This window comes from Brienomyrus brachyistius, chromosome 14 (assembly GCF_023856365.1).
Source record: "Brienomyrus brachyistius isolate T26 chromosome 14, BBRACH_0.4, whole genome shotgun sequence".
NCBI classification, from domain to species: domain Eukaryota; kingdom Metazoa; phylum Chordata; class Actinopteri; order Osteoglossiformes; family Mormyridae; genus Brienomyrus; species Brienomyrus brachyistius.
Genome location: NC_064546.1, coordinates 5,564,430 through 5,583,076, shown reverse-complemented (window position 1 = coordinate 5,583,076; position 18,647 = coordinate 5,564,430). Strand labels below are relative to the sequence as shown.

At 39.0% G+C, this 18,647-nt stretch overlaps 1 protein-coding gene across 1 annotated transcript; it reads right to left on the bottom strand.

The window, feature by feature from the left end:
- Positions 1-4: 4 nt before the first annotated feature.
- Positions 5-13,996, bottom strand: snx6 (sorting nexin 6). The gene is made up of 14 exons (XM_048974168.1): positions 13,845-13,996; positions 13,647-13,697; positions 12,683-12,787; positions 12,386-12,496; positions 8,041-8,162; positions 7,794-7,917; positions 7,421-7,516; positions 6,212-6,317; positions 5,415-5,490; positions 4,402-4,441; positions 3,996-4,082; positions 3,296-3,455; positions 2,399-2,484; positions 5-2,255 (listed from the first exon to the last, which is right to left on the bottom strand). The coding sequence occupies exons 1-14, from the start codon at positions 13,848-13,850 to the stop codon at positions 2,202-2,204; spliced, it is 1,224 nt and encodes a 407-aa protein (XP_048830125.1). The 5' UTR covers positions 13,851-13,996; the 3' UTR covers positions 5-2,201.
- Between the last annotated feature and the right edge of the window lie 4,651 nt (positions 13,997-18,647).

The following is an 18,647-nucleotide window of genomic DNA, read 5'->3' as shown; positions in this document are numbered from 1 at the left end:
GGGATGTCGAACAGAATAGGTTTATTAGGGATGTGGCAGGGAGAGGGTCAGCACTGTATTTGAGAAGTAAAAACTCAAGCTTGGGGAAATACCGCACTTGACTTGGAGTTAGGATGAGTATCAGGACAGATTTACTGGGATTGAGGAAAAAAAACAGAACATCAATTAATACTTGTCATTGTGAATGGAGTTTAACAACCAACCCACATTCCCTGACTCCCCCCAAGCAGTCAAGGTAACAAATTTTTTATTTATACAGTTGTATGAATGCTACTATACATAAATGATAGTTCATGTGTGGCTTTTTGTACTTTGTACATTTACAGAGTTTTGTACCTGTTCAAATCAAGCCCCACTGAGATTAGTTGAATCGCCAAAATAGCAGAACAGCAAAGTTTACAGCACAATCCCGCATGATCGGATGGAAAATCACTGTTCTACAGTTTGATTCCAGGAATCAAAGCTGATTTTTTTTGTTGTGAAGTCATTCAATGAAAGGCATGAAGGAGATAACTGGATCATTTTTATAACTTTATGGTTGATGTGAATTTTATGAATTAAACACAAAATGAGCAGTTTCAGTTGGAACTAGGGCCAAAGGCGTTGGCTGTGACGTATACAGAGAGCAGCGTAAGTCTTGCGTAGCATCTCTTTAGCTCAGGCATACCAAACCCCAGGAGGATACTGGGTGTAATGGAGCAAAACCACACAATCATGTCGGCTTCTTGCTGAAGAGATGCTGGTAGGACGGAGGCCTCAGAACCTTTACACTGTGGATTAAAATGAACTCAGTACATTACCATTTTTAAGTACGTTACATTCCACTGATGCATACTGATTGGTTACCAGGAACACGCTGAAAAATTAATGCTATTAAAACAGTCATGAAGGTGGACAAGGTATGTCAATGGTGCACATCAAGGACAGCACTTAGAAATACACTCAATGGAAATACATGAAAGAGTTGATGCACGATGGTTAATTATGGCAACAATAAAATTGATCTAAAGTACCAAATCATGACTGGAATCATTCAAATTATCCTGCTAAGTCTTAGAAATTTCAAGATAAGTCATAAGAATCAGGTTATATGAACACAGAAGTATGAAAAGCACATGCCGCTTTATAACAGCAGATAGCGGACTAAGTATGTGCACTGGTTTCATCCCTGGTATAGCCATTACCATTTTTTTTAAATCATTGACATACAAAGAATGAAAACCAAAGCAGCTTGTTTCAGTGGTGTTTCAGAAAGCCCATGAAAGTGATTTTACAGGCACAAAAAAAAGTCTGAACAGGCAAACATAATAGTGAATCAGACAATGGTAAACGGAATCTTTGCTTTATGATATTCAGCAAAACCTTTTCATGGCAATTCCAAGATACAGTATAGTTTTTATTGTTACTTTCATATCCCCCCCCCAGTTATTACTGTTTGTCTCAGCATTCCTCCATTTTACGTCAATGGATGCTTTGGTCACATTGCGTGAAACAGAACATTGACATACAGTGCACTTTTTAAAAGTTTGCAGGGGGAGCAAAAATGTTATTTCTTCCACAATGCTCATAGGATTAGTTTACATTTTAAGGCAAACACATCGAAGCATTTCTTTTGTATGGAATGAAAAAGACAACAGCGTGTGTATTTCAGAATGTATGAGATCACAGAGTCATTAAAAACAAAAAAAATCTGAAAACCATTAATTTGATTAAGATGTTCATTATTTGTAGAGTAAAAACTAATACAACATATACAAGGCTTTTAGTGACCGTACACTTTAATTATAGTAACAATCAGCTCAACTTGAACAAGGTAACGGAGCAGCTTCACAGAAAAAAGGTTACCAAAACTATTGGCAAGGATTATGGTAAAGCCAAACAAAAGGGAAAGACGAAAAAGACGGACGTGTTACGGAGAGTGAAATTCACAGAAAACGATGGCTTGATGATTAAAATGTCAACATGATTGAATAAAGATGTAGGATTTTTTTTTCTTTTTTTGTGCTGTGTGGACTTTGGTGACATTCCACCAGGAACTTCCTTACTCTGGGGGCAGGGCTCAGGGTGGTAGTGGAGGGCCTAAACTGTCTCTGCTAGTAGAGGCTGTGGGCGAATATACCAACATTCTCGCCTTCATCTTCCAAATAAAGACAAGACCAAAATGGAGGGAAGCCCTTTACAGTGGACTGCCAGCCAGGACCTTATGTATCTCCTTTTAGGACCCCAAGGCAGCTTTGCAGCAGCTGTAAATTACCCTGGATGAGGGGGGGAAAAAAGCCAACAAAATATAATAAATATCATAATAAAAAATAATGCCAAGGACTGCATATGCTAATCTACGCAGTAATCAAAGACTCCTTGGACTGCTACAAAGGAAGTTCTTAAAGATGAAGGTCACCTTAGCATGCTTCAGCTCCAGTTCTGCCAGCTCCACCAAGTTTTTTCGAAACGCTGCTACTCGTCTCGTCTTAAAGTCTATAAGTTCTGGTTGAGATGAGACAGATGCGGACATTAGACGTACTATCAAACTGACTGAATATTACTGAATCTTAACCATAGCGGCAAATACAAAAATATAAAACGATTATGTCAGATTATTTCTGTATTCCAATATAATGATCACCAGCTGAAGACTACAGCTAGAAACAAATTGTATTATTTTCCAAATATATATGGTAATTATGAGAAGGACAATAAGGGATCGATTCTGAAATGCACTTAAGCCAGAAAAGCAATTTAGCTGCAATAATATGCTTAACTTAAAGGTGCATAACTTTAAGTGCTTTTTTGACTTAAGTGCTTGATGGGAGAACTGACCCCTAAATGACCTTTTGAATCTGTACTGATTCATCACTTCAGACATACAACGTTACTTGCCTGTATTTCTAATAGACAATAACTAGGCCACAGTGACAGAAGGGCTTAGGCTGATCTGGCCTTGTAACATGCAACTGCCTTCAGGGGACCTGCATAGGGCTCTCCACAAAGAGCCAATGGGGCAGTGAGTGTAGTCCAGGCATTAATCCAGAGAGTCGGGACAGCTAACCACAGAATAATGGTCTACTGTTTATTCATACTGTAAATGAGAGCTGAACTTGAAGGAGACTGAAGCAAGTGTATGTTCAATAAACAGCAGGGGAGAGACAATAGCTACGCAATGTATGCAGACAAACAGCATAAACAATCATTTAACAACTATTTAAAACAAAAGGAAAATCTTACAGGATTATCGGCATTAAAATGGTAGTCCATAAGAGAGTAAGTTTCCTCACTAGTGAAGGGGAACGGGACATACCTTGCTTTGCGGATTCAGAGATTTTCTCAAACTTTTGACAGCAGAGCTGCTGGCTGGTCTCTGCTTGGAGGACATCTTTATTTTTAGCCCTGGCTTTGTCCAGGGCTTTGTTTGCGTTCTCATAATCGACTAACGCCCTCCCTCTTCTGTACAGAAGATCCTAACCAAAAGATACAGTACAGCACATTAAACCGGTTCACCTTCAACTGTCTTTATTATCATTGTTGTATTACAATGTGGTGTTATGAGATCATTATTCAGAATTTACATTTAGCAGCTGGGATGTTGAGGTATTTTCAAAGGCAGGATGTTTGTGTGTACATAAAAGGAGTCACCGTTTCAGGTCATTTCTGTATCTCAAACAGAAATGTATTTTATTTGGATATTCATTATTGGATAGTCGTTCATTATTTTTATAGAAAGCATGTTTTATTTTAAGGATCAAATAAAAATGACTTTGTAATGCGACTAGTAGAAACACAAAAACAACCTGAGAGATGACAAAATAACTCATGACCAAAATTCAACAGCCATCAAGCCTTATTATAATAAAAATCTTAAACTATTGAGCTTTATTGCAATATAAGCAGTGACCCCCTTCAGTCAAAGAATTTTAGTTTCTCATTCTCGTACAGTAAGCAAATGTTCGAGAGAGAGCCTGTAGGTTTGTATTATTGTGGGCGGGAGTCAGGCTGCATACCTTGGCAGCCTGTGACTCCCTCAGGTAATACTTCAACAAATCAGCGAGTTTCAGGTCCTCGTCGGCGGCCACGCGAGCCTCGATCTTCTGTAGATTAATGGGGGAGGCGGAAGGGAGCGGCACGAGAACGCTCATTATCTTACCCATCATCCATCACTCCATGCCAGGCAATTAGCACCTGCGAGGCCACTTTGGCTGTAGGCTTTTATGCTTTTTTTATATTTTATATATATATATATATATATATATATATATATATATATATATATATATATATATAAAAATTAGCTTAAAGTTTAATCATTTATAAATGAACATGGCAAATTTAAAACTGCATTTTAGGGAAGGACAAATATATATGTGAATATATATATATGAAAAAAACATGTATAAATAGAATATTTACCCGGGTTTTTTCAAACAGCTCTGACACTTTTAAGAAAAACCTGGCGAGAGAAGATGAGAGAACGCGTGAGGACGTGCAGCTCGACGGCAGCCAGACAAAGGAGCAGGATCTCACTCTACCAAGACCCTCATGAAGCCTCCTTAGTCACACGCAGGCTTTTCTTACTACTGGCCATTAGAGTTTTAAAGATGCCTGGGAAACGAACGCAAACAGTTGTTGACCAAGGCCGAACCTGAAGACACCGGGATAAAACAAATGACTAACAGAACATTTGAGACTGTGTCACAGCAGTATGATCATCTCAATGATCATATTATTAGCAGTATGTAATTGCAAACCATGGTACATAAATCCTACTTGTAGGGATTAATTGCACATTGCTCCCGACAGATTGTTCCTGTGGCTCGTAAGTAACAATTTAAGTTATGCCGGGAGACATCAATGGCCTTCCGCCATACTGTGACAAATTTAGCGAAAAACTGCAGGGCTTTGTGTAGACAGGAAAAAAAATTACAAAGCTGTTAATCATCTACATTAGGGCTGAATAATTGATCGATTTCAAAAGGTTCTGCCGCAGACACAGGTGGGTCTTGCCGTGGATGCGTTTGTCCTCGTACGGACAGGCCGACGACCCCCAATTCCCACAACTTCACGTCAAATTAAGCTTGGTTATTCTCAATTTAGGGCTGCATGATATAACGTTTCAGCGTAATCATCCGGATGTGCGCATGCACAATAATCACATTGCATTTACTCAGGTAATTTCATCTCCTTTTTGTTTTATAAATGTTGCACTATTACTCTCAGAAATGTCACGTCACAAAGTGATATTCTGTAGTCCTAATTAAAATGAACATTAACTACATCTCAGATTTCCCGGAACGCATTAATCTTGTTGGCAAGGGGATAACTGTACTTGAAGGGGCTCGTAGCCTGTCGACAAGAGAAACCGAAACACCAGGAAAAACATGCTAGTTGCATTCATTAGTATGTGAAGACAAATAGTTACATACTTGCACAAATCTGTGGAGTCCTGCGTCCCTAATGTGTAGAGCGTGGATGCAATTCTGTTGACATCATCTGCACAACCTATAACAGAATCACAAGATCAAACACCAATGACATGGATGGATGACATGTCTGCCAAACAACCTTAAATCTTTATACAGCACACAGTAAATGATCTATTAACACAGGACTTTTTTTCTTAAAATATACAGTATCATGTTTTAATTATGTGGAAATGGAGTACTTCAGGGTCATTGATTAGTATCCTGTCTTCATTATGGACACATAATTAAGGGCCTGTAAGTAGTTTACACGAATTACTCCTTTTGGCAAACCTTGAAAACTTTGGTCCTGATATCTCTAGAAGTATGGAGCTGTGAAAATGAGAAGTTTCATATAACTCAAATATACCTATTTGCTTACTTCCTTTTAAGTTCAATCCCCAGCTGCACTTCCCCACTTTACACTTAGATCAATGAATCTTTTTTCCTCATTTTAACTGCCAGTTTCCCAAAGGCCCTACTCATGCATCTCAAAACTAAATACAAAACTTACCCATTTCCACATTTGCCAGCAAAACAATACAAAAAACACACATAAAAACACACAAACACATCCCACAGACAAGACACTAAACGAATTCTCACAAACTAAAACATGATACCATATATTTTTTAGTTAAAATGTATTATTCACTACAAAAATCAGTGCAATATCAGAACAAAATTTTTCCGCAACAAAAAAATGTCAAACTTGCCGGGGAGACCTTTCCTCCGGCTAAAGGTGCCGGCAGGAGACTTACTTTTGTGGGACCTGATCATTTTATCAGATTTGGCAGAGGCATCTTTGACGCGGTTATGGTACTCTAAAAGGAATGTCTTCTCGTGTTCAAAGAAATCATCTACATCCTTTAAAAGAAAAAAGGGAAAATTATTTCCTTTAAAAGAAAAAAACAAGCTTTAATGAATATTCTCTAAACTGAGAGCGAAATATTTCATATGACTGAAACAGACATTATAATGAAGATGAACCCCAAAACAATGGCTTATAAGCTTAGAGCCCTCAAATCATATATATATTCATATTTATCTTTGAAAAACAAAAGCTTCTACAATGTGATCTTCAAGCCATTTACATTTTAATGAATAATTTCTTTGCAACCAATGATTGAATAAATCAATCATTCTCACAATTTCTGGTGCGTGATTTCATATTTGTATGCTTTAAAAACAAGAACACTATGACTAAACCCTTTCCCACTTTCCGTTTCTCGATTTGTTTGCTACAATAAGATAAGGAGTATCCTGTGTCCATGGTTCTCAGACGAGGACATGAAGATTATTTCAATGGACAGCGAAATACTGGTTATGAAAAAAGAAAAAAAAGTTCTCATAACCTACAATTACAGACGCTCCCTGGGTTATGATGGTCCGTGTTATATTCCGACTTTCCGATGGATATTCCATTTCCACACCGTTTTTCACTTTCAGTATGTAATTAAAAACATTACTTGAGATATTTCATAATTTATTATAAAAAAGGCTTTGTGTTAATGATTTTGCCCAACCGTAGGCTAATGTAAATGTTCGACATGTCTAAGGTAGGCTAGGCCTAGCTATGATGTTTGTTAAGTTTAGGTTTATTGTATGAAAATGCATTTTCGCCTTACGATCCTTTTGCCTTACAGTAGGTTCATCAGAACATAATCCCATTGTAACCCGGGGAGCGTCTGAAATTATTTTATTTTCTCACGCGATTATTTCAGATGAATAAACAAAATATTTAAAGAATGCTGTACATTAAATTACGAGTTATTCCTTTTACATAATTAGATTAAATATAAGTGAGCACAAAGCGGAGTTCCCAAATTCAGTAGAGAACCGCTTCTCCAGTGGGAAACTTGCATTGCATGACCCAGATCAGTGAGAATGGCACAGTGCTCTCAATTGGGAGTTCACACACCCCCACGTGCTACGCTATGCTACAGCGCCCACCCCGGGACCGTCCTCACCTTCACTCCTGCCACCAACACACCATCTGCAGACTTCACCACGTTCTTGAAGAAGTCCTCCAATTTCTCTTTCTTGTTTTTTCCTCGCACGCTCAGCTGTGAACAACGACAGACACGCTGTGAGGGCCAACATACTGAAGAGCTGCAGGCAGATAATTAGGGGAAACAACGTAGACGTCACTGCGCAGATTAACTGAATATAAGGAGTGTCTGAATTTTACATTTAAATATAACCTTTTTGCTTTTGCAATTTGCAGACCAATACTGAAGTTTTTTTGTGAATCAGCTTAGCAACACAGGTTAGATAGAGAAAATCTGCCAAACATCTGTGAGACAAAAACAATTAATAATGCTTGTGTGGCAACACACTTACATCTTGGTTGTACTCTAGAAACACATGAAAATTGAGGTCCTTTCTTAAGACAGGATGCGCTGCCACGCGACACAGGAAAACTTCATGCATCGCCACAGTCTTTTTGAAGATAGCCAAGTATTCACTGCGAGAAAAAAAACAAACATCAAATGCAACAAGATGTGAAAGCTAGCCCACCTCTAATGATATTTTTGGCCGGAGTTCTTGTGAAGCAACATTTTTACATAATTGGCTGGTTGTAACTCACGCCTCCAGTTCCTGTTTCATTTTGGTGAACTCCTCCTTGGTCATGGAGCCTTCGCCCTCCCCAAGCTTCTGTAGTTTCTCTCTGGAAGCATCAAAGTCTGGTCTGGGAGGGGCAGGGGGGATCTGAAAACCAGTGAGAGGTTTACACAAGGTCTCATGCGCAAACATCCTGATTTGTTTCCGATATATTCACAAATTCTTAACGCTTTATTAACCCCATTATTGTGGGATATCAGAAGTTGACATACATACAAGAATGTACATAACTGACAATTCATTTTTGACACCAGGTGTTGCCCATCACCAAACCATTCTACACTAACATGCTTTTCTTAAAAAAAAAAAAACTGAACAATATTAAAAAAGGCCAAAAAAATGGTTTACAATTACTTCAAAATCAGTTATATATTTACAGCATTCAGTAACCATATAAAGACAGTAATTAGTAACAAACGTGGTAAATATTTAGACGAGGACAAAATAAGAACGTTGCAGCTGGGACCAAAAATACTTTTCAGATTTAATTCAGTGCTTCACTTCAAATATCATTTACAGACAAAAAGGAAACGCATGGGCTGAGGTAAAGGAGAGTAACCGTGTTGGGATGTGATTAGATGAAAAGAGGAAGGCAGAACCAACTCATCAGCCCTTCCATGGTGAAAGTTCGTCTGTCTTACACTCATGCTGGACAACATGCTAGAGATTTTTGAAAACAGCATGTTGTGTTCATATTCCTGGCAAACAATCTTCAGGATCGTACGCTTTACATAAACACAAAGCGTTAAGAACCAGAAATATGTACTGCACTCAGTGAAGGGAACGTTCACCCAACGACCAGACTGAAAATAGTCAGATTTAACTCACTACGACAGAAACTATTGAGGAAAAAAGAATTGAAAGTGAAAATTTTCAGAGTGTGTCCAAACCAGACTACAAAGTCATTTTCAGCTCTACCCACACCAACTGGTATACAGCTGACATCAGAGCCCATCGCCATTCTAGGGAATGTCAGACACCAATTCTCCCCTTCACAGCCTCTCTCCCCACACCACCAGTATTTCAATTAAATGTATTTAAAATACATATTTAACTACTTGAGTATTTGGACATTTGTTTTTTTGCTTAATGGGGGAAAAAAAATCAGACGTATTTGTAACAAAATACTTTGATTGTATTTAACATGTTTAAGATATTTAAAATAATTTAAAATGACGTTTATATATTTTCTGTATTTTTATCACCAGGCTTAGAGACTTTTAAAAATAGATTATCACGACATCTTTTTGGGTCCAGCTTGCTGATTATGAACTTTGTTTTCCCATGACCGTTAATCCAAGGAAAGAATCTGCCTTGGTTCTCTGTGCAAAAAGCCATAAGGTAAAGTATTTAGTAAAATATACTATCAGATAATGCTCACAGAGTGTCATTATAGTACTGCAAAATAGAGCAATTAGCCAACAGCAGCGCTCTGTTCTAGAACTTGTGAATTAACTTGCTTGTGTTCTAGTTCATTTCAACAGGCATGCTCAGGCAGTGGCATCTTGTGGTTTGTCATACAAGGCTTCATTGACTACATTAGAGATAAATCAGGCTAGCTACTTTAGCTCCTAAGGACAAAGTTAAATTTGTATCAGCTAAATGAAGGTGTTTTTAACTGCATAAAAGGGAGAACCAACTGGTAAACTTGACATTGCATATTATATGCATCACAGCTGCTGGTTATATTCTTTGTTTTATTTGAGCATATACCTGAAAAACAGTTTGTACCCGTTTGGCACCCTACTGTATGACAAAGCGGGAAATTCATGCATCATGATAATTTAAGAAAGCGCCGGTGTGCATCCTTGCGGGGGCACAAGTGCGTACAGGCACCCCCATCAGCCACCGCCACTAATTCTGTGGGAAACACTGGGTATACATTATCAAAGTAACAGTTCTGAAACCGATACCAGAACTGCAATACAAATGTTCACGACCTTGTATCGTGGTTCCAGAATACGCAAATGTGAAGTCCGCCCCCCCACCCCCCAACCAACCCACTGCTGCAGCCTATTGAGCTTTTGTGTCGTTTTTCCATTTCACAATTAGCACTATAACACATACAAGTCACTAATTATTCTAAAGATTTTGTAAATATTACACATTACTAAAGCTGTAACAGTACACATAAACCTCATGTACCGTTACTATTTTTCATGTATTTTTGTATTTTCAAATTATAAATTGCTTGTATTTTACTTAAACACATTTCATTAAATACATTCACACCAGTATTTTGTATTTTATTTTGCTATATTTGATGAGCAAGTACTGGTAATTTGTAACAATCCTTTTGATGTATTTATGCCCATCTCTGTGCACCACCAGCCTAAACTCCGAACCCTCGGGGAGACCTGCTGGCCCCCAGTCGAGTCGACAAACCACATTCACCAGGATTGACAACAAAGAAGATGCCAACCACTTTGCAGTGAATATAACATTCTATACAATTAAATCTTGGTGCAGTTTTGAATGAGGGAAACGTGACAAATTAAACATTTCAGGATTGAGCAATTCATCAAGACTGTTATGCATACCTAGAAAAACTCCAAATTAGGAGTGACATAAATGTCAGTCCTTATGAACCTGACTAGGATAAGCAGGTGGAAGGTGGATGGATGGATAGATAGATGGAAAGACGGATGGAAAGATGCCAGTAATTGCACTTGAATCTGCTTGAGAAGTTTGGAATCTGCATTGTATTAAAAAACCAGAAATTTTATTTTTCTCTTACTCAAAATGATAAATGGACTTTCCCTTCAATGCAATCTTAAAAAGCAGTTATTTGCTTGTTTAAAATAGTAAAGTAGATATTTTTGTAACAATATGTGGGAATGCACAATTTCCTCCCTGCTCAGAACAAGAATACAATGTCCTTTATGCACACTAAATTCTTAGGCAAAATGAATTGTTTTTGGTTAAGTAAGCAGTTCTTCCCCTACCACTAACACTGCAAATGTTTGGCTAAAAATAAACTGCTATTCATGAACTGAACCAGTGATACGAGAAGCTGGCCATTTCCTTAGATATCATACCATTAAAGTTAGTATGTGATAGCAATCATCCATTAGCTACACTATTACTTTGTACAAAGACCTGTGGGTCAATTACACTGATATGTAACTGTACAGCCCAACAAACAGTAAGCCCTGTTACATTAGTTTGACAAAGTAAAAAATCTAAGCTTATTTTCCCACTAACCTTTTTTTCCCCCACCCATTTTTGACATTTAAATTATCATCCACTTACATTATATCAGACATTACTCAAGCAATGGCTACATCATGTTAAAAATTGAATTTTTAGACAGGAAAAATGTCATGGGATATCTAAGTTCATTGAAGAACTCGCATCCATTTGCATTAAGTAAGCAGTGGCACACTCACAGCCCCCAATAAGTCATGTCGCCTCAGCTCACTGCGTTGCCAATCCTTGTCAAGTTCTCTGCTTTATGGTGGCACTTGAGCTAATGAAAAGCACGGTTTTGCAAGTAAGACACGACACTCCCACCTTTTGGGTTTTTTAAAGTAAACTTTTACACCAGATTATCAATTAACTTACATTTAAAAGAACCCAGCTACGAATTTTAATGAAGCCTAGATGCTGATAAGGTGGCAAGCCAGCAAATTCTGTCTTTTAATAAACATTCTTTTGATTTGTCATTAAGACAGCCAGTCACACCTACTGCTTCCCCTTATCGGCTCATGAAATATTCATCACTGCTGAGACGCAGCACCCCATTGGAGCATGTGGAATCACCTCTGGCTCACCAAATGAAATGTCAACGCAGCAAACCTATGCGAGTTTTAAAAAAAAAAAAAAATCAGCTCAATGTCACTTTGTATGGGAAACATCCCACCATAGTAAGCGTGCTAAAAACCTGTTATCTGCACTCTTTATGAAAACGTGTTTCAGTTGACAAAGGAGAGGTTTTGGTAGATAATTTCTCCAAAGTATCGCCACTCACCCATTATAAAACTACTTATTCAGCTCCAAAGCCTTTCAAAAATGAAAATAAAGTTATTTGAAAATAATTTTCATATTGGTCTTGGACAGAAAATAAAATCCTCATTGTCAATTTTGGCTGTATGATCAGACTACATTCTTAGTAAGTACTTAGTAAACAGCAGCAGGACTCTCACTTTCCATCCTGCGCGTCTTTACGCACAACATGGAGCCTTGTTCAGCAGTCCTACGGCTGCGTGACACTTCCTGGAAATCGGACCTAACAGCGTCAAGTTCAGAACTCCGTAACAGAGGCAAGCGAGACGGGAACGCCGCGATATGGCACTCAGGAGGAAACTTACAATGTATCCCGCATAGTCGTCGTTCTCCACGAAGGAGTCATGCAGCCAGATGAACTCTTCGTGCTGCCGCACCACCGAAAATTCATTCTGCTTGAAGCTGGGAAGGGTGCTCTGGGAAAGGGGATGCACAGGCATGAGGCTCGAAAAGGGTCCCGTGAAACAGCGTCGGAGAAGATGCAAGGGCGGCTTCAAGCCCAGAGCAAGACGCAACAGCGGGAGACACTTGTAGATTACGGAATGTGGCGTGTCAGCAAGTTGGCGAGGAGAGCAGAAAGAAAGGAAAGTGAGCAGATTAACCTTGGTGTGAACAGTGAACTTGACCTTGTCCCTTTCGCTCAAGGCATCTGAAATGTCCACCTGCAACGTAGCATCGGTCTGTAGATCCACATTGACTGCCCTTGGCTGAGAAAAGACAGGGGTGATGGTTTTAAAGCACAATCCAAGACAGTTTGAAAAGGTAGCCTTTTCAAAGATCAACATATACAATCAATGACTAATCACTCTTTATGATTACTATTATTGCTGTTCAAATGTTTCTGCCGTTACAATGTTTCGCTTGTTAAGCAGAAACAAAGTGTCCACTCCTATAGGAATACCTTTGCTTTGTGCTCCCTTTTTTTAAATTGGTTAAGTTTATAACTTAACGAACTTTTGCTTATGTTCCCCTTAGGTAGTCCAGCTCTTGATAAAAATACCAAAGCAATGCATCTGTGTATTCCAGGCGAATAAAAACGACATGACTTTGAAATTAGCCAGCCTGGGTAACGATTCTTTACTGGCGGGTTATATGAGATCAGGTCCCCACTAAGCACCGTCAATTTGATGAGGATTACAGTTTACAATTAACGGAGATACGGATTTGGCAAAAAGGCAGAAATTGAATTAGGTGGAAAGAGGGACGGTACATGACCGGGCCCGATGCGTTTGAAACAGGTGAGGAAAATATAGACTTATCACAGTGCATTAACCGGCAGATTCAGCTCGACGGACGCGCAACCGCAATTCATGTCAGGTTAAATACGAAAGAAAGCTGCCAGAGACGGGTCAGAAAAACATGTAGGAAGTCAACTGACTGACAAGCTGTAAAACATGTAGCTGGCCGACATCTATTGCTAGACACGCCGAACAGTTACTGTATGGCGGCGACCCTTAACTGCGCCACGGTAAATGCACCCGGAACCGGACCTAATGCGCTCCGCAAATAAGAAGAAGTAAAATAAGTGGGAGATAAAAACAGGGGAGGGGGGAGAAAAAAACTTACACCTCTGTCCTCCTCAGAGAGGAAATCGGGACCATCGTCCAGCCCTTCTTGCTGAGCAGTAAAAATGACACAGAGAAAAAGCAAATCCACGTCAGCATGGATGATCAGAACTGTATACTGTGTATTAGAAGAACCAGTGGCGACGATCGGAAAAAAGGATAAGAAAGGCAAAGTGGCACGATCGTGAATAACACCTACCATCATGGCTGCTCCGGGGGTAGTGGCGCTGGGTCGGGGCTGCGTGACGTTTAGCGCAGGGATCCGGGAAGGTGGCGCTGCCGACGACAGCGAGCGCCTCGGTCTCTTCTTCGGCTCCTGCTATTCGTCTGGCGAGAAGGAGCGGCGTGGCCGAGTACCGCCATCTGCCGATCTTCAGCGAGCCGCAGCGCCGATGCATAATAACAGCGAGAGAATAGAAAACGACTGAATAAATAAATACGACCGGTGTGTGGGGGGAAAGATTAAGTAGAGTAACGAATGCTCGAAAGGCAGTAGGCCTACTTTCATTTAATACCACGGAAAAGCAAATAATGCTTTTCTGTTGAGCAGTCCCTGGGAGTTGAGGGTCCTCTTATCAAAGAAGTGCAACTTAGAGAGCTCCCAAGTTACTAACACGTGGCGTGATAAATCAATTTCATATTTGTAGTTTTCATGTGGTCATATTGACTGCATTTTGTCCATTTTGAGTCCTAATTAAACACGGATCACGCCCACAACTTACTAAAATGTATGAATATTAACCCATATTAGGAGTTAAGGTGGTAGCTGCTTTACCGACCCTGGTTGAGAGTATCATGTAGCGTTCTCTCTCATATGCATTGATTGTATGCTGTTGTGTGGCTGTTTATGTGTAAACTGCAATTTTATGGTTTTGCCAGCAGTCAATCTGGCAATTTTATGGTTTTGCCAGCAGGTAGCATAATGATTAAGTACCTGCAGCTTTAACCTAGTGGCTGCTTATTAGTATTATGTGAAGAGACTTGCTAATGTATTTTTAAGCTAGGTTCCTCAGCTAAATATCAACGTTTATTAATGTGTACAGTTATACGCTGAGCAAGTGGCTTTAAATGAGTCCGCTCATGAAAGATAATACTTGGAAATATAAAAATAGATAATATTTGTAACTGGAGGTGTCCAATTCTATTGTAGACTTATTACAAGTACCGCTAATGTCAGTTACTGTAACAAGTAGTTCTCTTCTGATTCATAGCCAACAAATTACATTGAAATAATTTCATTGTAAAAATATTTCTTGTTATTGTCTAGAATGAGTTCTCATTACTATTTTATGCCTTCAGAGGTTACAATCATCCAGCAATCTAAAGATGTGCATTTTGCGTAATTTTGTGACAGGTTTTTGACAATTTTTGACTGTTCCAGTAAGTAAAAACTCCTCACATGTTTTTTCCCCATCTATGTATGTATGTGTGGGCACATCCCAGACCTGACACATACTGAGCTGACACATCCCTGAGTTAACACATCCCGAGCTGCCACATCCCAGACCTGACACATCCTGAGCTGACACATCTCTGAATTAACACATCCCAGACGTGACACATCCTGAGCTGACACATCCCTGAGTTAACACATCCCGAGCTGGCACATCCCAGAGCTGACACATCTCAGAGCTGATGCACCCGGAGCTGACACATCCCCGAGTAAACACATCCCGAGCTGGCACATCCCAGACCTGACACATCCCTGAGTTAACACATCCCGAGCTGGCACATCCTGAGCTGACACAACCCTGAGTTAACACATCCTGAGCTGGCACATCCCAGAGCTGACACATCTCAGAGCTGATGCACCCGGAGCTGACACATCCCCGAGTAAACACATCCCGAGCTGGCACATCCCAGACCTGACACATCCCTGAGTTAACACATCCCGAGCTGGCACATCCTGAGCTGACACAACCCTGAGTTAACACATCCTGAGCTGGCACATCCCAGAGCTGACACATCTCAGAGCTGATGCACCCGGAGCTGACACATCCCCGAGTAAACACATCCCGAGCTGGCACATCCCAGACCTGACACATCCCTGAGTTAACACATCCCGAGCTGGCACATCCTGAGCTGACACAACCCTGAGTTAACACATCCTGAGCTGGCACATCCCAGAGCTGACACATCCTGAGCTGGCCCTTTATCTGCTGCACTTCCCTGTGTGTCATTTTGTTCAAAGTGGCCAGTTTTCCAGGTGTTCCCACAATATTATCCCACTACTATACAGTAACTAAGAATAATTGTAAAGAAATAAACAAAGGGTGTGTTAGCGCAGCTGGCAGCACTGGTGCTTTACACAGCTAAGGTCATGGGTTAGGGTTGCATGGTTCATTAGCAGTATAAAGTACATGTTTTGCATTTTTATTTTAAATATTATATTTTTGATTATAAAACATAATTTTTCAGCATTAGCTGTGTTAAAGGTAATAATGTTACCATGCTAACATAGAACATTTGTTAAAATGTAAAATGCGGAAATAATGATCCATTAACCTTACAATAACTTCACTGCCAGCATGGAATTATATCAAAGTTGTGGTGTATAAATGATTCATTATCCGGTTAAGGGTGGCATGGTTGCTAAACGGGAGCATTGTTGCCTTGCAGTTCTCAGGACAGTAACTTTGTGTCATGCCCCCAATCTGCCTGTACAGAATGTTCATGCTTTGCCTGCGTTCATGTGGATTTTCTTTCCACGTTCCTCCCTTAAGTCAAAGGTGTGTTTTGTGGAATGGTGCCTGCAAAGAGCCCAGAGAGAGTCTGTGCATGGGAGCTGTGTACTGGCACTCTTCCAAGATGTCCTGCAGCTTATATACATCTTATACAGCTAATGCATCGCATTGGATTGCATTACTCTGCCTGTACAAGTGGATGATGATGGTGAACTGATGCAATAATGCTGCAAATTCAGTCCTTTGGGAATCGTTTTGCAAGGTTCATTGTTTGAAAGGCATATATGCAGATAACGTGTTCCCAGTATGTCATCTTAACATTCTGTAGTGGAAATAAATTCATTAACTTTGCTACTCCTAGTAATCCTAAATGATAAAACTTTTAAACATCCTAATTGGATAGTGCCATAAATACATGTAGCAGCACTAACATATTTTAAGTGGAGTAATTTAGCAAATAGCATCCAGTCATTATTGTGCAGTAGTTACTTCTTGATATTCTTATTAAAATCTTTCATAATACTTCTTTTTCTCTTCCATTTTTAACTGGCTCAATGTGTAATAGTTCGTATTAGTAGATTATTCATTTTAAATCTCATTAAAGCATTTATAGAAATGAATGTGCAGTATTCTGGGGCTGCTTCTCTAATAATATGCAGAATTAGATATTCATGAAGCAAAAACACATGCAAAATTCATCCAAGCATATAATTATATGATTATTTTCAGTTGACCTGAGTGGAGGTTTTTATAGAATTAAGAGAAATGCAAAGGAAGCTTCACATTTGTGCAAATTAAGTATCAAATCATGTGACAACTATTTTCTCATACAATATAATTATCAATCTGACACCAACTGATGTTCATTATGTGTGTATGCATGTTTTTTAAGTGTAATGACTTTAAAATGTTTCAAGTTTTTATGTTGTTAACAAATGAATAATTTTGTCATAAGGAAAAATAAGTATTCAAATTGTTTTACTGTTATGTTGTACAACTAAAGTTTGCCCTTGATTGAATTAAAAGTCACTTCCAAGAGGTCATGTAAATAATGGTTTATTTTACAGATTGCAGCAAACCTTGTTCTGATTGTTAACGGTTATTTTTAAGCCCAAAACATATGGAACAAAAAAACTCTTCATCAAAGTAAATCCCTGGTAAATTATGTCAATTTTACACACGTGCAGCTGGATCCCACACACTGGCCCTTTTGATTTGAACATAACAATCTCTTTCTATATGCAAAAATATATATAATCTATTATGTTACTTTGCAATGTGCTTTAGGGAGTCCAGAAATGTTACATAGTAAATATGTATATACTACAATCATTTTAATATCTCTTGTCTTTCTGTCTGTCTTTTTAAATGATTAAGTCAGTGTTGTCCCTCAATAATTATGTATGCTTATTTAAAGAAGAACAGCAGAATTTAGAGACAGAACATTGACTAATTTCCTTAATCCAGCATCACATAATGAATATTTATCAAATTATTTCACTTTTTACTAAATTGCTTACTAAATGTAATGATCAAAATGGAATTTAAAATATGAGAGGTCACATGTGAGGTCATGCAATGGTGTTTCTAATGTAATTAATCTGTATTAAAACATAGAACTGATGAAAAAAATTTAGCTTTATAAAATATTTTGAGGATAGTTCATACTGTACTGCCATTTGGGTCGAAGGTGTCAAAAAGTTAATCGGTATTTAATCAGGGTATTGAATAAAAAGAATTCAGAAAAATATCAAATTTTTTACATTGCTGCCCATATCATTTTTGACAAATATCTTCTAAGATGCTGCTGTAATCTGACTGGAATCAGACCGGGTTGTTTGGGGTGGGCAGTCAGGTTGTTATTGCAGGTCTTTTCTAGCCTAGTAGTTGCTGCCACCTCATTCAGTGAAGGCCAGCTTCCTCTAAAATGACTGCCTGAACCTTCTTGGATAAAGGGGTCCAGCTGTAAGAATTCAGAAAGATTTAGAGCATGATGTATGCAGGATTTCACTGCAACTCCCTTATTAGATTACTAATAAGAGGACTGATTGGCTGAGTCCTCACACCTGGGCTTGAACAGCTGACCTAAAGGTTATTCCAAAAACTTGCATACACACTGGCTCTTTTCTGGATAAGATCGGCCACCCCTGATTTAGAGGAAGGATCCCTGCTACCAGGGGATGTTCCCAGAACTTCAGCCAATGTTATGTGAAGGTCCTCTTAGTGCTGGCAGAGAAGGTTCTTACTGTATCGTTAATTTCCACGGTTTACATTTTAACAAAGGTTCTGTCAATGTCAGCATAATGGATGTTCATATT